A 26,249-nucleotide genomic window follows, 5' to 3' on the forward strand; every position below is an offset into this window, starting at 1 on the left:
TGAAGCAGGCTCCAGTCTCCAGGCTCCGAGCTGTCAGACAGAGCCCGACTAGGAGCCTGAACCCATGAATCGTGAGATCATGACCTACGCCGAAGTCAGACACTTAACCGACTGAGCCACCCAGGCGCCCCAAATGCTGCCTTCTTTAAAATCTAGAGTTCTGCAATAGAACTACAATGAAAAATTAGCTCAGGATTCAACTTAAATTACAAATGAATTTCTTTAACAGCAACGAGGCTTGTCAAAAATACATGCTTCTAGATAAGAGGAAAATTACCAGAGAGCACTAATATTGTTTTGATATTTCTTTCATTTTTATTAGAATGGTACCTGAGGTATCCTGTGCCAAAAAAATTAGACACAAAAACTAGACTCCTATGCAAATATAAGAGATTTAAACTAGGCACGCATCACCTTTTAAAATAACCATTTGCCACTTGCGAGTGGGAAAAGTAATTGTAACATTCAGTTTACACACTGCCCTAGAATCTATATCAATTTCAAGTTTTCTTTTATGATTCAGCTATTCCAAGAGTCTGAAAATATTTCATTAAAAATTAATGTGTTACCCACACAAATGGCAAATATTGAAAAATGGAAATATAAATACAAACTAATAAAAATAGTAAGTCTACTAATACTGAAGAGGAAGGAAGACAGGAGGGGGAGGCGAGCATGTGAAAGGGAGAGAGAGTTTAAACATCCGGTTTCTATTCTGGACCGTTTATAGAAACAGACAGACACAGCAAGCGGAAGCCAAATATATTCTCGGGCTCTGACAGGATTTGTTTTCTATCTTGTCATTATTTGTACTATATTCTTCCTAATACTGCTTCTCCGGTGTTCTAGATTTCCTGACCGACGATACCAGTCTTGCTGAGAGCTTGCACAGGAGAGCTGCGGAGGGCTGGGCGCCTGGGAGCCTGGCTGCCTGGTATGTTCCCTCGCTGCGGTTTGTAGGCACGAGACCATCACGACTACGTCCCCTGTCCTGTGCATCCTTCCCAAATCCCTCTGAACAACTTCCTGAGGATCGACACATGATCCCTGGTCTATTGCACAAAGGTCCAGACGAACACCTGGTGCCTATTTCACTAAGGCTTGAACAAAAGCAAACGAACTCACTCAACACTCTTTGCTCATTTTACAAGAGTGATTTCATGTCAAACAGCAAGCAAGTGCCTACCTTACTCTATCTCAGCCCTTGCAATTTAAATGGCATAGAGAGAAAGTCACATTGCTTATTAAACATGCAGCCGTGGACACACTTGTCCCTACATCAAAATAACACACAATAGAGTTCTCCTACACCAAAGATAATGAGGGAACTATTTTGAAAATATGAAAGATTTGTTTATGCAGACTATAAAAACATCCCTTTGCATCAAAATAAGTGTCCCTCTTTATTGCACACTGATTATTTTCTATAGAATTTAAATTGTACATGAAAGTATAATTGTGCCTTGTTTAATGTAAATTGATTGTCTCAATTATTGGGAAAGGATCTGAATTTTAATGGACTATTTTGCTGGAGTTGTGCCAAGCGCATCAGCAAAAACTCTAATAGCTCTCACTGTGGAGGTACACAGCCAAACAGTTTGAGGGAAATCAGGAAAGACGGTAGGCTCCAGGATTGGTCCTAAAGTGGTCCAGAATCTAGTAAGCTTTTCTCCACGAGCAAGAAATCAGCCGTTAATTTTCAACGTTGAAAGATTCTGTGACAGTGAGGCTGAAATTTGGTCTGAAAAAATGGCAAGGTCCACATATTAGTAGAAAGGACTTCTGGGGCTGTACTTTTTTGTTTTAATGTTCTTTCGTTCTACAGATTAGGTAGGTGATCTATGCAAATCAGGGCTTTCCCCTAAAGGTGGAACTGACATAAAATCCCGTAGCACTGTGTCGCACAGGCACGAAGACACAGTTGAACGCAACACTTGAGTGTCTGAGGGAAGCCACCCCAGGAAGTTGGCTGCAGACACATCCCAGCAGCAGGCCACCATGGTTACTGCTTGACATATTTCCTTTTTATAAATCCAGTGTCTATGAAGTCAAGCAGATCTCCTCCATACTTAGAATCATGGGCAAGAACAGACCTCGGCCGTTTGGCTACCCAGATGGTTGCAACATCGCTCTAGTTAAATTACAACCAGTGACGCCAGAGGTATAGATCCACATCTGCCCAGAACTGCCAGCTTCCTAAGATCTTTTTCTCAAAGCCTCAGCCTCAAGAAGCACTGCTGAGATAGATGTAAAAATCGCCTCTGGTCATAGTATGGTGAACTATTCACTACACAGCCAAACTTATATCTTGGCTATAAGCCATCATGAATTTAACTGCTATCTATTTGAGATATTTTAGGAATTGACAATACAAAGTTTTAATCATTTTGCTCCCCAAAGAGCCTCTTTTTGCAATGGAAAGCTGGCACTATTAATCTAGACATAGAGACAGATATTATGTGCAGAGTATAGATTGAGATTTGGGTCAGTGATAAAAATTTCTTCTCCTAGGGGTGCCTGGGTGGCTCAGTCAATTGAGCGTCCAACTCTGGCTCAGGTCATGATCTCACGGTTTGTTGAGTTCGAGCCTCATGCCAGGCTCTGTGCTGACAGCTCAGACCCTGGAGCTGCTTTGGATTCTGTGTCTCCCTTTCTCTGTATCCCTCCCCTGCTGACGCTCTGTCTCTCTCTCTCTCTCTATCTCAAAAATAAACATTAAAAAAATTTTTTTTTTAATTTCTTCTCTTATTCATCAAACTTTTCTATGATGCTAAAATTTCTATGATGGTAAAGAATTAAGCTGAATATAAGGCATTTCTTTTTATAACTGAGCCCAGAAAGAGCACCTCAATGTTAAGATAGTTCAATGTTCACATTTCCTATAACTTTTTTTTTTTAAGGACACAGAGTTTCCTGGCCACTGGATGGTTGATTAAAATTCCCTGTTTCATGATTAGCTGTCTCAAATTTTGGAAAATACACCCTAACAGTATGGATTCCAATAAAATGCCACACCCAGGGCACACCATTTCACTGCAAGTGTATGAAGAGCCGCAGCAAAGCAACTGAACCAGGAGAGAGGAAAAATAATGTAAAAATGAGGGGAGTCCCAGACAAACAAGGGGAAGGTAGGGAAGGGGCAGGTGAGTAGCCCTCACTGGCGGGAAAGCAGCCCTGTGTGAACCACACGTTTGGCATCTTTAACACCCATCCTTTCTCCCATGCCCACATTTGCAGAGGGCTGGGTGAGCTCCACTTAGCAGCTAGAGTAGGCAATGCATCAGCTGGATGGATGTCTACTTTCTCTCTCGTCTAGCATATAAACACTAACAATTTGCATTTAGTGCAAGAGAGTGACTCAAAAGTCACTTTCATGCTGCTTTTCTATATTTCTACAAAATGCCTTTAAAATCCCCACTCCTTACTGGGTGCTCAGTCAATGAAGCATTCGACTCTGGATTTCAGCTCAGGCCATGATTTCATGGTTTGTGGGCTCAAGCCCTATGTTGGGCTCCTGACAGTATGGAGTCTGCTTGGGATATTTTCTCTCTCTCTCTCTCTCTCTCTCTCTCTCTCAAAATAAATAAACTTTAAAATACCTGCTTTTTAAACTGTCACATACTTTTCATGGATGATAAGGAGAAAATGGTTCTGCTTATCATGTTCATACACACACAAACATTTCAAAGAGAGTAACAATTTTTTTAACCAATTAATTTCTGGAAAACAAAGGCCCAGAAAATCACCGTATATCATCAGGATATTATCAGAAAACCAAACATGCTCTTTAAATCTGTTACATTTCCACCACCAGCGAGCAGTCTGCATGTTATGCATGGCGAGAACAATGCACGAACTTGCTTTACCCCCTAAATGTACATGTTCAACTAAACAAAGGAAAACGCTTTAAAGGGTCTAAAGACATTGTTCCTTGTGTAATCACTTCCGAAGTTATTTTGTTCAAAATTACCAAAGAAATGTTAAAAACAACATGGAATCCCACAAAGGAGTCCATTCATCATGTTCGATTGATTCTAGATTGCAATCTTTTGTGCAACATCAGAGCTAAAAGAGCACAAAAGCCTGGTGCCCAAGGGGCTGGGCGCCCGGCTTGCAAATGCACGCGTCCTGCCTGCCAGGCTGAGGCTCCAGCTCTTCCTGAGACTGCCCTGTGAGCTCTCCGACCAGCAGATAAACCACCCTGCCTCAGCCAGGTCTGCCTCGGAACATAACCCCACAAAAAGCAGCCTAAAACTGAGTATCTCCTGAGAAAATGGAAGGTTCGGCCATCTCATCAGCAGAGCCCAGCTAGTGTTCAAGGGAAGCCTGCTATTTTGGGTTTTTCTTTTCCTTTGATTTATTTTTTAGTTAGCGATGGCCTACTATTTAATTGGAATTGCAAAATAAGACCCAAGAATGAATTATTTTCTTTAACAAAAACATACATTGCAGTAGCAGACCTGAAGCTCCTGTCAGTCTCAGAACAACCCAAGGCGGGGAGCGGTGGGGGATACATTCTCCCCTCCTTTTATGGATGAGGACACTGAGTCACTGAGAGAGGAGTGCCTTGCCCAAGAGGAGTGACAGCCTGTTCAGCAATGGGGCTGGGATTAGAACCCAGGCAGAAGGCTTCAGAAACTGCATGTTCTTAACCACTATGCACCATATGCTCCACTGGTAATTAAAAAATCTTTTCAAAAACTCATTTAGTCTTGCTGTAACAGGTGGGGGGTGGGGGTGGGGGGCTCTAGGCACATCAGCCTGAAGAGCCCCTAGCAGAGAATTTGACTTTTAGATGTCACACTGTCACTCACAGGTTGGAATGGGGAAATCTGCCAGGGAGCTTCACAGCTCAGGACTCCGGGGTCCTGGGGACCAGCCCTAGCTCAGATGCTGGCTGGCGGGGGACCCTTGCAGAGGTACTGCAGTATGAACTCTGGTGTTGGATGGCCCTGCATTTCTAGATCGGCCCTACCACTATGCATTAGCTAAGTGACAATGGTGACCATGGTAAGTCACATAACCTTTAGGAGTCTCAGTTTGCCCCTCTAAAACACAGAAGACAAGAATACTATCTTAATAGTACTGATGTAATAGTTGCATTCCATACGGCCTCTCTGCTGCTTTAATTACAAAACTACGGTCTTGTGTCAGAGATCACCAAGTCCCAACTGCCTAAGACGCACTGGGATTCCATGACACCATGACTGTAAGACAGCTGATCTCATAATAATGCTACATTTATATAGTGCAGAGTTTCCCCCTCCCCCAGTTTTCATACCTAGGATCTGATTTGATCCTCATAATTATTTTACATGGTCTTTAATCCCCATTTCACGGATAAGGAAATTAAGGCTCAAAGAGCTTACTTAAGCCTGTCCAAAATCCTATGTTGGCAGGTGACATAAACCCTGAGCTTCTGCTCCCTAGCCACTGTTCTTTCCTTATGATAATTTGTTGTTTCTACAGAAGACAGGAAACCTATTTGCAGTAAGCTTGCAAATTAATGAAGAAAAAATGAAGGAATAAGAAAAATAGAAATAACTACTGACTGCTGTAGGGTCCCGGAGGAATGGAGTAGCGGTCTCTGGGTGTGGCATGTCACGGAGCTTGTCCTGAGGAAGAGTCTCAGGCATCCAGAGAGTACGGCACTCAGGCTTGCCTGGAAAGGAAAAGAAGCCAAGGTAGAGATTCCAGGAGGAGAAGTGAAGAAAAGAAAATGAAAGACACCTAACCAAAGACACATTTGCAGGAATGAGCATAGTTGGTGAAAGGTCATGGATCGGTCTGGAAGAGAAGAAGCAGCAGAGGGTACAGGGAATGCACATAATGAAGTCTCTCTCAAGGGCTGGCCTTGAGGCTGACACTATGTAATGTCATTACCCCTGACAGGTGTATCAATCAGCGTCTCTTGGTGCCACCTTCTCCTGGGCTCTCAGTACCTCGCTGCTGCCCTCGAGCCCACTGGTCCCATGGTGGCCATCTTGGTCTGCCACTGAGGCACACTGCCCACATCTCAAGTCATGGGCTCCTCCTGCCACTCAGAGTCAAATGCCATGTCAAACCCTAGAATTTAGGATCTGGCTTCTGAGGTAGCTCTAAAAGGACTGGTTAATTTAGTCCAAAGTGCAGGTGAATTATCTCCCATGGGGAAAATCCTGGACCCACGGGAGACATGAGACAGAACCTGGACAGATAAACCTCGCTCTCTTTTCCTCCCTCCAGTGGGCTATTGGGAGGCAATTTCTTTGTAACAGGTTTGTCCAGAAGCATCTGTATGGTTGTGTCTTTGTGGTTTATCATGAAACAGTCACCAATATGATAATACATCGTCTTACATTGTTCTCCATTCTTCCATGCCTCACCTTCCTTTCCCTCACTCATTCTCCTGGGATAGCAGCAAGGAAACATCTGCCCTTAATTCTTGCTTAGGTTCGAAAACAATGGAAATGAAGGGATTGGCAAAATCTTCACTGATATCACGCACTTGGTTAATTAATATATCTAAAAACAGATAGAAATACACACCAGAGGAATAAGTCATAGAAATGGAAATCGTCTCATAATGCAAGAAAAATACTAGCAAAAACAATCAATGAACTCAGGCAATAGAAACAAGGTACAAAATTAAGGATATGAAATGCTGAGCAGAAAGTGCTCAGGGGGACACTCTGGCTTTGCAAGTGTGAGACAAACATCACCGTATTCAAAAAGTTGACATCACAGACAGTCTTTCCCGATGTAAAATCCTTCAACAGTGCTCAGGATAAACTCCAGGCATTTTTACATGATTCAAGAGAAAGACTCTTCCAGATCTACCCTAACAGTGAGGAAAAAGTTAGATAATCAATAAAACCATAACTTTTCTTGAGCCAACCAGGGCTGAGGTCACTAGACAACCACACGAACTCAATTCCAAAAGGTGATATGCCACTCTGAGGAGAGACAGAAACTTTTGAGCTATTTTATCTTTGGAAGAGACTGGGAAAGAGCAGTGGCCACAATAAATGTAGGTAAGAGGAAAGCAGGTGAAGATTTTAATGGACTCTTAGAGTATGGCCTCTTTAACAGTCTAGAATCCCCATGAGTCCCAGACCCAGGAGGGTAAAAGGGATTTGCACTCATTCTCAAGGACCTCTCCACAGGCTTCCTTCCATTGGATGCTCACAAGAAAGATGGGGGGCAAGAGAGGAGACCACAGAGCTCCCCTTGTACATCTCCAGCTGGGGCACAAACACAAAACCTTGCCCCCTAACTAGACTCTTTTGTCATACAAAGCAAAAGCCTCAAGCTTCTGGATGAGGGGTAAGAAACCTGAGGAAAAGGTCCTGGGGGAAGGTGAGAGGTAAAAGCTATCTTCCCCTGGAAGATGGGTGGAAACGTTGTGCACAGGGACCAAGGAATAGATAGTTACTGAGGGAGGGGTAGAAGCAAATCCATCATGGCGTGATAACAAATGTCTGAAATGCAGCTCTCGGGGGTGGTGGGGATGGGGAGAGAGAAGAGGTCCTCTTTCATGTCTGCCGATTTCTGTGATGTGAATCCTTCTGCCATGGCCAATTTAAAACTACCAACATGGGGGCACCTGGGTGGCTCAGTCGGCTGAGTGTCTAACTTCAGGTCAGGTCATGATCTCACGGTTCATGTGTTCAAGCCCCACATCAGGCTTGCTGCTGTCAGCACAGAACCCACTTTGGATCCTCTGTCCCCCTGTTTCTCTGCTCCTCCCCTACTCACATTCTCTCTCAAAAATAACTAAAATATTAAAAAAATAAAACTACCAACATGATGTCAAATGCCTCACACATTTCTAAAAATTTAATAATCAGCTCCAGCATACAAAGGAGCTGACCCTGTGGAAGCCTTCCTATGAAGTCCATCCCAGCCCCATCCCCGTCGTAAGCCATGATGACAGTCTAATAGAAAGGCTAGAAATAAAAACGAACAAACAAAAAAGCATCAGAAATAAAGAATACATGTGATGGGCCTATTGGCAGAAGGAACTCAACAGAGTGGGAAAATCATTAAGTTTGAAGACTGGCCAACAGAAATGATCCCAAGTGAAATACAAAGATGGGGGAGAGAGTCTAGAATGGTATACCCAAGAGCTACGGGCCACCATCAGATGGTCTAACCAATGTGTAAGCAGAGGTCCAGAAGGAGGAGAGACAGGGAGAGGATGGGAAGACCTGACTCCTCTGCCTACTTCCTCCACCTCATCTACTATTCATTCTCCCTTTAGATTTTAAAGCCATGGTGTCAGTTCTTGAAGAGACCATGTTCTCCTTGACCCCCAGGACCTTCACACACGTACTCCTTTTTGTCTGTTAAGATTACTTCTACTTCTTTCCAGGATTCAGTCAGGGACTGTTTCTCTAAAGAACTGTACCCTGTCCTTCCAAACCTGGGTAAGGTGTCAGTCTGACGTGCTCCCAGAGCACCCTGGGTTAATCGTATTAGAGTAGATTATTCCACTGGGATTACCGTGTGCTTCCCTTGTGGGTCTGGAAACTCCTTAAGGGTAGAGATGATGGCTTTTTGCTTTTGTATGCTCAATGCTTAATAAATGTTACTAAATATAAGGATATATTAATACGCCAGAAGATATAAAATAGAGCTCAAGCCAGACAATCTAGTACAGGTTTTCATATTTAACATGCAATGTTTAAAATTCTAGTTCACAGCAAAGCAACAAACATGACTACTGATATTAAAAATAGATCCTACTTAACTTAAAAGCACAAAATTAAATTTTGTTTATTAAAAAAAATTTTAAGTTTATTTATTTATTTTGAGAGGCAGAGCACACAGGAGGGGGGGGGAAAGAAAGAGAGAGAAAGAGAGAGAGAGGGACAGAGAGAGAGAGAATCCCAAGCAGGCTCCACACTGTCAGTGCAAAGCCCGATGTGGGGCTTGAACTCACAAACCATGAGATCATGACCTGAGCTGAAATCAAGAGTCAGACGCTTAACTGACTGAGCCACCCAGACACTCCAGCACTAAATTAACTTTTAAATCATAAGGGTTAAGGTAATGAAAACGCTCATGAGAAGTTCTCAGTCTACCTAAACAATAAAACCAGAGAGAGAAATTTGGCTCTAAAGAGTGAGCTCACTCAAAGCAGTTTATGTTGGAAGAAATGTGTAGGGATTTTAAGCATGGAAATACACTTTTTGTCCTGTAATGTCAGAACAGAAATTTGCCTGCTCTTTCTAGCAAAGTCTCTGTCCAAAGAGTGTTCAGTGCACATAACCTCTAGTGGTTCTTTGTACACTGAACATATGTTTAGTACTTATTTTTAATTGAATATTTTTCAGTATCCAGACTTAATTGTGAAAAAAATATAATATAATAAACATTATAAAAATATTATAACTGGCTTATAATGGTTGGTTTGCTAAAATATTTGTCTCCAAAATGGCATTAGCTATTTCCTACTAGTTTATGTTCTTAGAGTTTTTATTTTTAAATTGTTAAACATTGTAACAATTTCCTTCTCAGGAATAGAAGTTAAAATCTGTTAGTTTTTTGTTTGGTTGTTTGTTTGTCTGTTTGTCCTCCTCCCTCCCAACTATGCTGAAAATATGACTTTTTAAAACAAGTATCCCTCTTGAAATTTTATTTGGGGCTCATACTGAACACTTCCACCACTGAATGGAGCACATACACACATAAACACACACACATTCACATACTCTCACTTAGAAAACCTTAGACATATCCCCGGTATGGTCCAAGATTTTTCTCCATAAACCAGTTGTTGGAGATTCAGAAGGGATTTCCCCATAGAAACAATATTTACGTAAACATGGTATTTTATTTCACAGACTAGCTCATGAGAGCCAATTTAACCCATAATGTAAATAAACTACCTTATAGAATGTTAGCCTCTGAAGTTCTTGTTCCATCCCCATCCCCAGAATCTGGAAGAGAGCCTGGCGTGTGTTAATGGGCTGATAAGTATGTTGAACAGAGGATATTGAAAGAATGATAGTGTGAAACATTTGTTGAGCACTAAATCTGTGCCAGGCACCATTCTAAAGACTTTTCATGGATTATTTTAGGCAACGATCACATTCCTATAAGGTTGCATTTTTCAGATGAAGGAAGTGAGGGAGTGAGGATAATGAAAAGTAAGATTCCAGGAATTTGCTCATGACCACATGGCTAAGAAGTGGCAAACAAGAAAAACCCACAGGGTCTGGTACTTGGATGCATGCTCTTAACTACCATACACCTGTCTCTTTACTTCCCGTTTTAGGTCTTCCAAGCAGAGGACTAGAACCTGAAGGCAGCTTAAAGAATATAAGTTCCAGAAGGGCAGGGATATCTGTCTGCTTGTCGAGTGATTTATCCAAACATATCAGTGCTATATGATAAGCACTCAAAAAAATATTTCATGAATAAATGAAAGGGAGGCTTTTTTTCCCCCTTTTCTTGGGTATTGGGCCTATTCTAGAAAGATGTGTGAATTATATTAAAATGTCTGTGGCATCTTCCTTACTCTGTTTTGTTGGGTATCTTTCCATTTCATCTATTCTCAGGTGATCAGCTATGACAGTGCCTGCCTTCTTCCAATTGTAGTGTCTAGACAGGCTGCTCTAAATAACGTATTATCCACTCCCGGATCAGAATTCTAATTCCTGGAGTTACAACCTCCTCTGTTATTGGGAGGAAAGCAATCTGACTTCAGGTCTTCCCATTAAAATATAATCGAACCTGGCTTCCAGCCCTCTTAGGGACTTGTCAATAATACATGGAATAATTGGATTTTAAAGTGATTGCTGGCTAACCCCAACTGGCTCATAATTTTGGTATAATTTGGGGGGAAAGGGTCAAGTTTTCTAAGTTGTTCCTGGTTTTCGTAGCTTCCTCCTTTCCTCTACACAATACTCTCAGATCGTTTGTCCTTAGACCCTCTAGGGAGGCAGCCTACCTAATTCCCCACATCTCCATGGTCCAGCAACATGAAGGCTAGAGATACCCAAGAAACATTTCAAAAGAAACAGGATGCAGCTTCTTTCTCAGCACCATATGGATTACTTATCATCTTCTATAATTTTATATTACAAAATAATGGTATATAAATAAATCTAAAATAGCACAGGAGTTATGTTAATTTACTTTTAACAGTATGTTGTCAGTTACCCCAAAAATACAGATTCCCAAGCAGCACATCGCCAAAGCAGTGCCTCTCTACAGCAAATTGGTGAGGGTGGGAGGAGATGGGAGGTGGGGATTATACATACATTTGCTTTAGCAAGAGAGATGCAGACAATTCACTCTGAATTACAATTCATATAGGACTTGAAACACAGTTATGGAGAAGACAATACACTGCTGGAGCAAGAACGCAATATGGAACCCTGGGAGGTTAACAAAACAACTCAGGACAAATGAAATTAATTACCATGAAGCTAAATGAAGAGCATTTTACAAGTGAAAGCAAGAACAGCAGCATTAAAAACCCAGATGACCTCAGGGCAACACTAATGAGACATCAGTAACTGCATGCCCTGCGCCCCCAGATCATCGGAAGTCAAACTACCTGAGTTTGTGTGGGGTCCTGGGAGATTGGCAAGGCGCGGAAGCCAGTGGAATATTGCGTTAGCATTCTCAATAAATTGTTTTGATTATAAAAACTAAATCTTCCATGTAATAGATTTTAAACTGCCCCTGAGAACTGCAGAATGGTCCTATGATGTTGGGTCAATCTTCTGCCATCATGACCCAGGGCACTTCAGTTTGTAAGTTGATTAGTCTTCTAAATGAGGGAAGATCAACTCAAAACATTTCCTCAGGGACAGGAAAAGCTGTATGACTATAGACCCAAAGCCAACATCAATGGACTTCTGATTTACACAAGTCAGAACAAGAGATCAAACAAACACTCCAGGACAACCGACTCTTGCCCAGGCTGCCAATGGAGGTGAGTCCCCCGGGATACCCCTTCTTCTTGCCTGTGGAGCTCCTGGAGACATGAGAACAGCAGGAGAGACCTCCCAGGAGATGGTCTGTGATGTCACTCTGGAGCTCCCTGCCCCCCATCAGCCCAAACAGAGGGAGCCTGCAACCAGGGGAGAGAGGCAGAGGGGGTAGACCCTTTTCACCTCTGTACCCCCTAGCCTCGAGTGGTGACTGGGACTAAGTAGATGCCTGATAAACAGAGAATAAGCCAATTCTGGCCTCAGCTCACTTTACCAGCACCCTATCTGGGAAGCCACATTCATAAGCTCATATCCTTCTCTGAGCCACCTCTGCACAATGCAAGAGGTGACCCACTCCTGGTCCAGGATTAATCCTGGCTCGAGCTTGGTGTCCTGGAAATCTCCAAATTCATCGGATTCTCAAACCCCTTCCAGAAATACATACTTTTGTGAACCCCCTTAGGAATCAGTGAAATGATTTCATAGTTTTTATATGGTATGATTAAGAGGGATTTTTAAAGTAATAAACTGTATTTAGAATAGGTATACATTAAAACTTTTTAATATAATATAAGGCTTATTTTTAAAGTAATTTTCCTGAACCTGAAAATGTCCTAAGAAACATCACCTATTAAAAAATATGACGAGAAATGGATTTGCATGGTCTCTACCTATCTCCCCACAAGATGCTTAATGATTTCTCTTGAGCGGAGAGATCTGGCAGACACTATCTCGACCAAGTGACCAAAGTCCACACCACCAGTGGCAGGACACGGTGACGGCTCGTTCCCCTCAACATGATGCACTGAGGACACAACCCTGTGGGATTCATGCCAAAAATGCCCGACCTCAGCCTCAGACAAACCCACACTGACAGCCACTCCACAGATCAGATAGGCACTATCACAGATCAGGTTTCTCCACACGAGAGAAATTATTAAGTGTCCAAAGATTACTAAAGAGGGGCACCTGGGCGGCTCAGTCAGTTAAGCATCTGACTTCGGCTCAGGTCATGACCTTGTGGTTCGTGGGTTCGAGCCCCGCTTCGGGCTCTGTGCTGACACCTGGAGCCTGGAGCCTGCTTCAGTTCTGTGTCTCCCTGGCTCTCTGCCCCTCCCCTGCTTGCACTCTCTCTCTCTCTCTCTTTCTCTCTCTCTCTCTCAAAAACAAAAAAAAAAACATTAAAAAAAAAAAAAGAGAGAGAGAGAGACTACTAAAGAGAACTACATGCAACATAGAATCTTCGACCAGAACTGGAATATCAGGGGAAAAACTAGTGACATTCTAATAAGGTCTAGAGATTAGTTCCTACGATTGCATCAGTGCTAATTTTCTGGGTCAGATAATTGAACCGTGGTTATTTCAGATGCTTACATTTGGGGGTGGCTGGGGTGAAGGACATACAGGAAGTCTCAACTTTTCTGTAGGTCAAATTTTTTCAAAATAAAAACTTAAATAAAAGTAATTTTCTGGGAATGCAAGCTGGTGTAGCCACTCTGGAAAACAGTATGGAGGTTCCTCAAAAAACTAAAAATAGAACTACCCTATGACCCAGCAATTGCACTACTTGGCATTTATCCACGGGATACAGGTGTGCTGTTTGGAAGGGACACGTGCACCCCCATGTTTACAGCAGCACTATCAACAATAGCCAAATGTCCATCGATGGATGAATGGATAAAGAAAATGTGGTATATGTATATGCAATGGAGTATTACTTGGCAATCAAAAAGAATGAAATCTTGCCATTTGCAACTACCTGGATGGAACTGGAGGATATTATGCTAAGTAAAATTAGTCAGTCAGTGAAAGACAAAAATCGTATCACTTCACTCATATGAGGATTTTAAGAGACAAAAGAGATGAACGTAAGGGAAGAGAAACAAAAATAATATAAAAACAGGGAGGGGGACAAAACAGAAGCGATTCATAAATATGGAGAACAAACAGAGGGTTACTTGAGGGGTTGTGGGAGGGGGGTTGGGCCAAATGGGTAAGGGACACTAAGGAATCTACTCCTGAAATCATTGTTGCACTATATGCTAACTAATTTAGGTGTAAATTTAAAAAAATAAAAAAATAAAATAAAGTAATTTTCTGGGGCACCTGGGTGGCTCAGTCGGTTAAGCATCTGACTTCGGTTTAGGTCATGATCTTACAATTTGTGGGTTCAAGCCCCACATCGGGCTCTGTGCTGACAGCTCGGAGCCTGGAGCCTGCTTCAGATTCTGTGTCTCCCTCTCTCTCTGCCCCTCCCCTGCTTGTGCTCTCTGTCTCTCAAAAATAAATGAATGTTAAAAAAATTTTTTTAAATAATTTTCCTATGTAACAAATAATACCAGCTATTTCATTTACATAAATTAAATTCTTAATGAATTAATTATATAAGCAAAAAGGCACAATTGGCCAGTAACATAATACGTTTTAGGAACAAAGTGTTCTCTAAAATGTAGATTTTAAATTAAATTGATGTATAAGAATCAAAAACCTACAAAAATAGCTACATGATATTTTTGAGGATTCTTGTTTTTTTTTAATGTAAAATTCAACTGTTACTCTTATTGCTTCATTTGTCTATTGTCTTTTTTTTTTTTTTTTGAGAGTAATTTAAGACTCACAGCAAAACTGAGGGGAAGGCACAGAAACTTTTCACATACCCCCCCGTCCCCACACATGTGTAGACCACCAGCCACTATCAGCATCCCCAGAGAGCAGCACGTTTGTTACAACTGATGAATGGACATTGACACATCACAATCACCCCAAGTTCACGGTTTACATTAGGTTCATTCTTGGTGTTCTTCATTTTATGGGTTGAGACAAATGTGGAATGACATGTAGACATGCAGACACTATTAGGGTATCATCCAGAGTATTTTCACCGCCCTAGAGATCCTATGTTCTCCTCCCCACTGGTACCCATGGCAACCACTGATCTTTTTACTGCCTCTGTCATTTTGTCTTTTCCAAAATGTTATACAGTTGGAATCATGCAACACATAGCCTTTTCAGACTGGCTTCTTTCACTTAGCAATAAACATTTAAGGTTCCTCCATGTATTTTCAAGGCCTGATAGCTCATTTCTTTATAATGCTGTGTAACATTCCACTGTCTTGCTCGTTCCACACTTTATCCATGCACCTACTGAAGGATATCCTACTTGTTTCCCAGTTTTGACAATTATGAGTAAAGCCTCTTATAGACATCTCTGTATAGGTTCTTGGGTAGATACAAGTTTTCAACTTCTTTGGGCAGATACCAAAAAGCATGACTGCTGCACCACACATTCAGTTTGGTAAGAATTTGCCGAACTGTCTTCCATTTTGCATTCCCACCAGCAGTGAATGAGAGTTCCTACTGCTCCACATCCTTGCTAGCATTTGATGGTGTCGGTGTTCTGGATTTTGACCATTCTAACAGGTATGTAGTGGTACCTCACTGTAGTTTTAATTTGCGCTTCCCTGAGGACATATGATTTGGAGCATTTTTCATATTTGCCATCTGTATCTCTTCTTTAGTGGGGTGTCTGCTGAGGTCTTTGGCCCATTTTTTAATTGGATTGTTTGTTTTCTTACTGTTGAGTTTTAAGCGTTCTTTGAGTATTTTGGACAATAATCCTTTATCAGATACGGGATATTTTCTTCCAGGCTGTGGCTTGTCTCTTCTCATTCTCTTGACATCATGTTTCTCAAAGCAGAAGTTTTACATTTAAATGAAGTCCACCTTATCAATTACTTCTTTCCTGGATCACGCCTTTGGTGCTGTGTCTAAAAACGTCATCACCATTCCCAAGGTCGTCTGGGTTATCTTCTAGGAGTTTCAAAGTTCTGAATTTAATATTTTGGTCTGTGATCCATTTTGAGTTAATTTTTGTGTAAGGCGTAAGACCTGTGACTCGATTAACTATTTTCTTTTTTCTTTTTTTTTTTGCACGTGGATGTCCACATATCCCAGCACCATTTGTTGAATAAACTATTTTCGCTCCGTCGTATTGTCTTTGCTCCTTCATCAAAGATCATTTGACTATATAATTTGAGCCTAGTTCTCTCTGTCCTGTTCCATGGATGTATTTGTCCATTCTTTCTCAAAGACTACACTGTCTTGATTACTACAGTAAGTCGGATGTCAGATAGAGTCAGTCCTCGAACTTTGCTCCTCTCTTTCATTATATTGAAATTGTCTTGGCTATTCTGGATCTTTTGTCAGTCCATATAAACTTCAGAAGTAGTTCGGGGCGCCTGGGTGGCGCAGTCGGTTGGGCGTCCGACTTCAGCCAGGTCACGATCTCGCACTCCGTGAGTTCGAGCCCCGCGTCAGGCTCTGGGCTGATGGCTCAGAGCCTGGAGCCTGTTTCCGATTCTGTGTCTCCCTCTCTCTCTGCCCCTCCCCCGTTCATGCTCTGTCTCTCTCTGTCCCAAAAATAAATAAATGTTGAAAAAAAAATTAAAAAAAAAAAAAAAAAAGAAGTAGTTTGCCACTACCCACATAATCACTGAAATTTTAATTGGGATTACATTAAATCTATAGGTCAGGTTGGGAAAAACTGACATCTTGACAATATTGACTTTTCTTATCTATGAACATGGAATATCTCTCCCTTTATTAATTCTTTGATTTCATTCATCAGAGCTTTGTAGTTTTCCTCATATAAATCTCGTACATATTTTGTAAGAGTTATACCTAAGTACTTAATTTCTAATTGTTAATATAAATGGTGTTGAATTTTTAATTTCAAATTCCAGTTGTTCATTGCTGGTATTTAGAAAAGTGATTAATTTTCATATATTAATCTCATATCCTGCAACCTTGTTATAACTGCTTATTAGTTCCAATAATTTTTTGTTGATTCATTCATATTTTCTACATAGATGTCACGTCATCTACAAAGACGTTTTCTGTCATCCTTCCCAGTTTTTATGCCTTTTATTTCCTTTTTTGTCTTACTACATTAGCTAGAACTTCCAGTGTGATGCTGAAAAGGAGGGGTGAAAGGGAATATCCTTATCTTATATCTGATCTTTGTGGGAAAGTTTCAAATTTCTCACCATTAAGTATGATATTAGCACTAGGTTTTTTGTACATGTTCTGTATCAAGCTGAGGAAGTTCCCCTCTACTTCTAGTTTTCTGTGAGTTTTTATCATGAATGGGTGTTGGATTTTTTCAAATGCTTTTTTCTGCGTCTATTAATATGATCATGTGCCCATTTGTGTGATGGGTTACATTAACTGATTTTTGAATGTTAAACCAGTCTTACACACTTCAATGATAAATCGTACTTTAATGTAGTGTATAACTCTTTTAAAATATTGTTGGGGGTGCCAGGGTGGCTCAGTCAGTTAAGCATCTGACTTTGGCTCAGGTAATGATTTTACAGTCCATGAGTTTGAGCACTGCATCGGGCTCTCTGCTGTGAACATGGAGCCCACTTTGGGTCCTCTGTTCCCCTCTTTCCTTGCCTCTCCCCTTCTCTCTCTCTCTCTCTCTCTCTCTCAAAAATAAAATAAACATTTTTTCGAAAAGGCTTATAGAAGTCTGACAAAAGTTTAAAAAAATAAAATATTGTTGGATTCTATTTGCCAAATTTTGTCTTATTTTGCTTTTAAATGATAAATTAAGATTTCAGGCTTCTATTTTCAGGTACTTTGCTGAAAACAGTGAAGAGTCTTAATTACCCAAAATTGAAATGTCAGATTAGATAAAAATCAATACTTTCTTTTTCTTTTTCTTTTTTTTTTTTTAAGTAAGCTCTTGGCCCAACATGCGTCTTGAACTCACAAGTCTGAGATCAAGAGTCATATGCTCTACCGACTGAGCCAGCCAGGCGCACCTACCTATTTTTTTTTAACATTTTATTTATTTTTGAGACAGAGAGAGAGACAGAGTGTGAGTGGCGGTGGGGGGGGGGTAGGGTGGGGGGGTGGGCAGAGAGAGAGCAAGACACAGAATCTGAAGCAGGCTCCAGGCTCCAAGCTGTCAGCACAGAACCCGACATGGGGCTCGAACTCACAAACCACAAGATCATGACCTGAGCCAAAGTTGGATGCTTAACCGACTGAGCCACCCAGGCGCCCCCCATCCCCATTTCCTATTTTTAACACTGATTTTCAAGGAATAAAATTTCTATTAGGAAAATACAACATAATAGATTTGGTAAAGATCATTTGGAGGTAGTTTATAGAAGAATTACCAATTTAAGACTCATTATTAATTTGTTACATTTCAGGCCTTTGGTCAATGGCTCTTATGTATGTAATGTAAGCTACACGTTACCTTAAGAAAGAAAATAAAACTATGTAAACCTGTATAACTGACAAAGCCCCCAGGATTGCTAGCTATTGTTGGTAACACAACACTTGACCACAGGGCAGCACACGCGTGCACCTAGTGGGTCTCTACTGGCTGTCGGCTTATTCCCTCTGCAAACACTGTGGAGGTCTCCCGTGGTTCTATTTTCTGCAGTGAAATATGGGAATCCACACTTATTTTAAAACATAACCAGAAAAAAGTGCCATTGCTGTCTTTAACATGAATTTCCTAGACTGCCTTTGTGGACGCCAGGGATTCCAAATCACCACCTGGAAAATGTAACTTTCCTGACCCCACAACTTTAATGAACTTGACAATTAGAATTTAATACATTCACATCTACTCCAACCTAAAACCAAAAATTCTCTGTTTAAAATGTCCCTCCTCATCCATTTCCCTGTCCCCCGCTGTTTGGTCTGTCTCTCTTGCTTCCTCAATGCTTCCCACTCTCTTCTGCCGACAGACTTCGTGAGAAAGCAGCTCAAATTTGCTGTATCAGTTTTTCAGCTCACGCTAACTTTTCAGCCCAATATGGTTGCCATACACCTCTACCAACAATACTTATGTTCGTGTGACCAGTGCCGTGTCTACGTCACCAAGTCCACTGGACAGTTTGAGTCACTCAATCACTCAGCACATCTGGTCGAGCCCTCCTCTTTCCTGAGGCATTTGCATCCCTCGGAACACATGACAGCATGCTCTTCTGGCTTTCCACTTATTTCCCAGGTTACTTGTCTTCAAGTCTTTTACCAACCTCTACCTTATCTTTGAAAATGCCCATGTTCTTTAGGGTCCAGCAAGCCCTTTTTCCTTCTTACTGTATTCTCCCTCTAGGCGATCCACTACATCATTTACTCCCAAGGTTTCAAATATCCTCGATGGGCCAATGGAGACTTCCATCGCCAGCCCAGACCTGTCTCCTAAGCTGAGTCTCTATGGCCACCTGCTTATCTGACCTTTCCATTTGGACGAGGCATTGGCATGCTGAGTTCCACAGAGTCAAACTTAACACTTGGTCTCCTCCCAAAACCGAGCCGTCTCCACTGCAAACCTGCTTCTTTTGCGCATGTCCTCTAAGTGGCACCACTATGTACCCATTGCTCAAGTCAGAAATATGGGTATTATCCTTGATGTCCCCCATTACCACCCAACAGAGCCGACCAATTATTAAGTCCTGTTGATTTCACCTCCTACACGTTTCTCCAATCTCTTTACTTCTCTCCATCATTATTACCATCACATCAAGTCCAAGCCATTATCACTAACCTCTCCTGGAGCTCCCTAACTGGAGCTCATGTAAATACTGTGGCTCTGCTCTAACGTATGATCTACTCAGGACTTAGAAAGCTGATTTTTTAATGTTTATTTATTCTGGGGGCAGGGGAGGGACAGAGAGAGAGAGGGAGACAGAGGATCCGAAGCAGGCTCTGCACTGTCAGCACAGAGCCTGACGCGGGGCTAGAACTCATGATCTGTGAGATCTTGACCCGAGACGAAACCAAGAGTTGGACCCTTAACCGACTGAACCACCCAGGCACCCCTGGAATGCTATTTTTTAAATGGAAATTTGATCACATCATTCTTTTTTTTTTTTTTTTTTTAACATTTATTTATTTTTGAGACAGAGAGAGACAGAGCATGAACGGGGGAGGGGCAGAGAGAGAGGGAGACACAGAATCGGAAGCAGGCTCCAGGCTCCGAGCCATCAGCCCAGAGCCTGACGCGGGGCTCGAACTCATGGACCGCGAGATCGTGACCTGAGCTGAAGTCGGACGCTCAACCGACTGAGCCACCCAGGCGCCCCTATCACATCATTCTTTTAAAACCAACAACACTTTTAATTATTTCTGCTCTTTACTAAAAGGATAAAGCTAAAGGTTTGTAATAAAAACTTAATGGCCCTGCCATTAGGTCTGGCCCTCACCTGCCTCTCCAACCTCACCTGTGTTGTTCTTTCCCTTTGTTAAACACACACATGTCTTTCCTTCCTCAGGAGTCCTACCTCAGGATGTTCAATTTTACAGTTTTCTTTTCCCTCGAACTGGAGCTGGTAAACTTTTTTAGGAAAAGGCCAGAGAGCAAATATTTTAGGCTTTGTGGGCCAGTAGGTCACAGTCTGACTCAAGCACTCAGCTCTTATAGCACAGTCTGACTCAGCACAGATAGCACGTGGATAAGCCACACACAATGGGCTGTGGGCTGGGGCACAGTTTGCCAACTCCTGTTCTAGAAAGCTAGACGCCCCTATCCCGACACTTACAGATTCATTTGAAGTACCATTTTCCTCACTGAAACTCTTCCTGATCAGGCTAAGCCCTCTTATTTGATGTGCTTTTACCTACCAAGTACATTTCTCTTTCATAGAACTAATTGCTATCACGACTAATTAGATATTTGTGAAAGTCTTTTGTCTATATCTATCTTCCCTGTAAGTCTGTAAATTCCATGACACTGGGGACTATATTTACTTTACTGTTTTATTCCCAGCATGTGGTGGAGAACACCACAGTCAGTAGCAATCAATAAATATTTGCTGAATGAATGAATGATTAATTTGCTATCTGACCTTTAGCTGGCAACTGTTTCTTTTTGAGCCTTAGTTCTCCATCTGGAAATGGATGATAGTAACAGCTTAGAACAGATAGAAACAGGTTTGTTTCAAGGTGAGATAACATGGGTGAGTGCATTTTGTGAAATTTAATACAAATTTAGGGGAAAAAAAAACAAGAAAGATGCCTTGATTGCCTAGTATGGGGTACACTGTAGCTCAAGGGGCAGGACAAATCCTCTGGCAGGATTTGCTGGCCCTCTAGCTAAGAAAGCTTTTGCTCTCTTAAGAGGCTGGAAAAAAACAAAACAGAGGGGTGCCTGAGTGGCTCAGTTGGTTAAGAGTCTGACTTTGGTTCAGGTCATGATCTTGCAGTTCCTGAGTTTGAGCCCCGTGTTGGGCTCTGTGCTGATAGCTCAGAGCCTGGAGCCTGGTTCAGATTCTGTGTCTCCCTCTCTATCTGCCCCTCCTCTGCTCACACTCCGTGTCTGTTTCTCAAAAATGAATAAACGTTAAAAAAAATTTATTTTTTAAAAAAACAAAAACAGAAATGAAACAAAGAACTGTGTGACAGAAAGCACGTGTGGCCCACAAAACCTAAAATATTTTAGTCTGGCCTAGAACGGTGTCTGAGATTAAGTAAATATTTTAATCAGTAAATAAATGAACAATTAATGTTTTCCAAAAACACTCATATTTTAATATTTTGGTGACTAAAAGACGGTGCCATTTTCTGACTCCCTTTCTTTTCTTCAATGGAGCAAGTGATCAAAATTGTAAACTACCCCCTCCCCAAAGGCTCTATGTTGACTTTAAATTTAACAGACAAAATAAAAAGAGTCTACAAGCATTTGCATTTTCCTCTCAATTATATCAACAGTTGCTTTTGAAGCAGAGAAGGTGTGGGGTGTCAGGGAGGTGGGATAGGAATGGGGACCTGGGGGCCCAGAAAACCACCGGAAAAGCTGGCTGTCGTGTTACACATGGGATTGCCATGTGGAGTCTAAATCGGCAGCAACCAATTCATCATGTGGTGGACATTATTGAGTTTTTTTCCCATGGGGAATCCATCATTATATAGAAATTATAAACCAAACATTTACAGGAAATGATAAGGAGCTGGGTTTATTACAAAATAATAAAATGGAAATAAAGTGCACAAATGGAAAGGAATTTGGACTCAAAAGATCAGGCTTCAAGTCTGAACTCTACCACTTACTCAACCTACTACTGGGAGCAAATCCATTAGTCTCTCTCTGAGCTTGTGTTTCTTCATCTAGAAAAAGGGAGTCAATATCATTGGTGCCATTCAGTGGGTGGCCATTGGGAGCTTTACATACATTTGATCTTTATATCAAGCTGCAAACTGGCCATTACTAGCCCCAAAATACAGATCAAGAAACCGATGCTCAGAGAGGTCAAGTAACTTGTTCAAAGTGATACCACCAGGAAGAACCAAGAGGTGTGGAGTCAAATCCTGACTTGAGCAACACTACCAGTGAAACCTCTGATTAAGATATTTAACCTTCTTAGGCCTTGTACATGTCTTATCTCACAAAACACACGTGAAACCTAATTTCTATGAAATTCCTCTATATTAAGTTACCGACTTAGACTTTAAAGGTAGATGTTTTCCTACAAAGTTCTCTCTTAAACCTAACTCTATGTCTCTAGAACAGTAAAAAGGGGATATGCTCTCCCTTCTGTGTATCATAAGAACAACTTAAGTTGAGAAAGCATTAATGCTTAAGAGTATTGGATTTCAATCATGTCTTTTGAGTACCACAGTGACCATGAATTCTATTTATTCCACATCGATTCCCATCCTGCTTTTGAACCAACCCCCTTTTAATATACGGCATGTCAGTTGATTATTAAATCTTTATTACCTTTGCTTCATTATCTCATGTAGTCTCCCATGTTGGACACACTGTTTCTCCAATTCATCATTTCTTCTCTGTAACTTTTCCAGTTTGTCATACGTATACCTTTTCTCTTGACTGAGCTGAGCTATTTCAGATCTAGAGAGGTGAACACACAGAAATGACAAGGTGTTAAAGGTTCTCACCACCAGAGCATATTTTTACTGTATAACCTTAGCATCACCTTCAACTCCATACTTAAACATAACAGTGTGAAGACAAGTTATTTTATATAAAACAGAATATCTCAGAAATTGCAAACTGTCTAGTAGAGACATACAATGCATTCAGGGACTCAAGTGGTGGGTAGAGAAAGGAATAAAAACTTGCTCCGAAAGACATGGCGTCTTCAAGGAGCGACACAAGAGTGATCATGACTCGTATTCATACCCAATATTTATCGAGTGCCTATCACAGGCCAGCTACCATGCTGTTAAAGGAGCAACCCCAGATCCCATCTCTATGACGGGGAGTTGTTTCTTTTAATTAACATAGCTAATGCAATGGCACATGATTTAAGTCCTATAGTTCCAAAAGGCATAATAATGAAAAATGGCACTCCTCTATCCCTGACCCCATCTCCAGCTTCTCAGTGTAACTACTAGTATTTCAGTGTGTGGTTAAATCAAGATCTCTATTTACATTCTGTGGCTACCTGAATATTGGTCATTGCTGGCTAAGTAGTTTATTATGTCAGTGGGCTTTAGGGTAGGGTGACAGAACGTGAAGCCATCTTATCTACAGTGGGAGATTTTTAATATCAGTGTCTATAATTCTTTCCTCTGTAGCCATTCGGCTTCTCAACAGAAGAATCCTCCTGTTCCCTGCTTATTGTGTATAACACTAACCAGCAGTGTTCTAGGGGCTGGTTGGAAATAGAGAGGTAGGGATCTCGCCTTTCAGAATGCAGACTTTCTATTAATTTCTCTCATCTCCCCTTCAGTGCCCCTCTTTTAACCGGAGCCTGCTGGTTTAAGCTCTTCAGAGAGGAAGGCCCTAATTTCCTGGGTGGAGAAGGACAGTCACTGGCTGCATGGGGTGGGGGTGGAACTGTCAACTTTGCTTTCAGTCCTAAGTTCCACTTCTGCCTTCCAAGTTTTTCTGGAATCCTGAGAGCAGATCAGCTTGCTTCACAAAGAAGTGCCCCTCTGTAGACACTGAAGCCTCACCTTCCTCCACTTTGCTACAACAGGTACCATTTCCCTGTCTTCTTTCTGTCTTCACATATTTCATTTTTGGGATCACAGATATGTACTCTGGTGATGATTAATGTCCCTCAGGAAATATGCTTGCTGCCTCTTCTGTATCATAGAGGATTAGCTCAAGTCTCAAAATCTGAAGATCAGAAAGATATCTCTCTGAGAAAAACTGTATCCCTGTCCTTGATTTACATAAACCTTGCTCCCGTGGTCACCACCTCCTCATGTTCCACTGTCCCACAGACTGGAACGGAAAGTTTAAAATTCTTGCAATTAAAATACGAGCAGTTAATGACTGGTTTGTTTCTTGAAGTTCAAGTAAGACACTTGATGCAGAACTACGTCCCTCCAAAGAAAGGATTCCTCCTCCATTATTAGGTGAGAGAGTCTTTTCTTCCCGGTCAAGAGAAGATGTGGGTTTGCTCCGCATCATTGGAAGGACCAAGCGGTGTCACTGTACCAAGCAATTTGTCACTCTGTGTTCACCTCATTCCCCATTTTGTTTTCATCTTGATTCAAGCGTCACCTCAAAGGAAGCTCGCCCTGATTAATACTTTGCAGTTCTCAATGTGTCAGCACATTTTTTTAAACTACCTCTGGCTTTTACTCATACATTAGCTTATCATTTATTCCTCTGAATTGTGCCCTACGCCTCATCTTTCTTACTAGATTATACATGAGGGCCGGGATTATCTCATTTTCGAGCTTAGATCAAGTACTCGATCTACATTTGCTTCTTCTAATAAGAATTCACCTATATTTGAAATAGTCTAAATCAGTCAATAATGGTTTAGGTTTCTCCTTTCAAAATCACATACAATATACGAGAATGTAATGCAGTTATAAGAAATTGTTAGTGTTCTTGTAAGATAGTGTCTCCTATCACAACAAGGGCTATGTGCTGAAATTAATCCCCAAAAGACAAAAAATATCCTTAAACCTGATTAGGAAAACATGCAGAAGAATGTCTGTTCTCAGGTACTTCCCCAGAAAAAAGTCCCTTTTTAAAAGAATAATCATAAAGGAAACATAGACTTTACATTATAAAAATATAAAACCTTTACACACAAAAAATCATAATGTTCATAGTAGCATCCTTTCTAGCAGCAGTCTTGCTCTGCAACCCAGTATCTGCAAACTTAACCCAGAAATATGTCAACAGAAGACTGGTTACGTTACTTATGCAAAGGAATATCAAGAGGCTATTCTGACAGTGTGGCTGTTAGGGTTATTCATTGGCCTAAAAATATGATATACTGGTAAGAAAGGAAAATAAGTAAAAATCAGCATATAAAGCGATTCCATTTTATAATCAAAAATATTTTTTTAATTAAAAAATTTTTTAATGTTTTATTTTATATTTGAGAGAGTGAGCATGAGGGGTGGAGGGGCAGAGAGTGAGGGACACACAGAATCCGAAGCAGGCTCCAGGCTCTGAGCTGTCAGCACGGAGCCCGATGCGGGGCTCAAAGCCACGAACCACAAGATCATGACCTGAGCCAAAGTCGGACACTCAACTGACTGAGCCACCCAGGATCCCCTAATCAAAAATATTTTGATGTGTATATCATATATTAGTATTGGCTATCTCTAGGTGTCAGAATTAGGAATTTTTTTAAATTTATTTTCCTTTCCCGTATTTTTTGAATTTTTGCAATGGATACCTATTTCAGACAAAAAATAAAGTCATGTTAGCTGAACCTACTGTGGTAATCATTTCACAATACATGTAAATCAAAGCATTTATCATGCTGTACATCTTAAACTTATACTGATGCACATCAAATATACCTCAATAAACCTGGAAAAAAAATTTTGAAAGTCACTCTGATTTTGAAAAAAATTCATGAAAAACAAAAGGAACCGGGAACAAAATTTGCAAAATTAAAAAAAGAAATGGGAACACATAAGAAACCTAATCTAAACGATTAGAGGCATCATTTAATAAAGTGCTGTCCCACTCTCCATCAAAATTCCAATTAAAAACAAATACAGAGAGGGCACGTCGGTGACTCAGTCGGTTAAGCGACCAACTTGGGCTCAGGTCATGATCTCAGGGTTCGTGAGTTCCAGCCTAGCCTTGGGCTCTGTGCTGAGAGCTCGGAGCCTGGAGCCTGCTTCAGATTCTGTGTCTCCCCTCTCTCTCTGTCCCTCCTCTGCTCACATTCTGTCTGTCTCTCTCCCTCTGAAAAATAAATAAACATTAAAAAAAAAACTAAATATGGAGAATATAAAACAAATGTTCACAGAGGATGAAACAGAAATGGCCAATAAACATTTAGAAAATATACAATTTCCACTATTACTCAAAGAAACGCATAATAAAATCGGATTCTGGTTGAGTAT

At 41.1% G+C, this 26,249-nt stretch overlaps 1 protein-coding gene across 4 annotated transcripts in view; it reads right to left on the reverse strand.

Moving 5' to 3' along the window:
• SDCCAG8 (SHH signaling and ciliogenesis regulator SDCCAG8) overlaps nucleotides 1–26,249 on the reverse strand; it is a 253,018-nt gene that overhangs the window by 58,157 nt on the left and 168,612 nt on the right. For 3 of the 4 annotated variants that reach the window (XM_049633839.1, XM_049633837.1, XM_049633838.1), the window contains exon 16: nucleotides 22,672–22,803. In XM_049633839.1, coding sequence (XP_049489796.1) covers nucleotides 22,672–22,803 — 132 coding nt within the window. Of the gene's footprint in view, nucleotides 1–3,560; nucleotides 5,663–22,671; nucleotides 22,804–26,249 lie in introns of those variants that run through there. The other variant, XM_049633840.1, reaches the window with a different exon arrangement.

This window comes from Panthera uncia, chromosome F1, assembly GCF_023721935.1.
Source record: "Panthera uncia isolate 11264 chromosome F1, Puncia_PCG_1.0, whole genome shotgun sequence".
Taxonomy (NCBI): domain Eukaryota; kingdom Metazoa; phylum Chordata; class Mammalia; order Carnivora; family Felidae; genus Panthera; species Panthera uncia.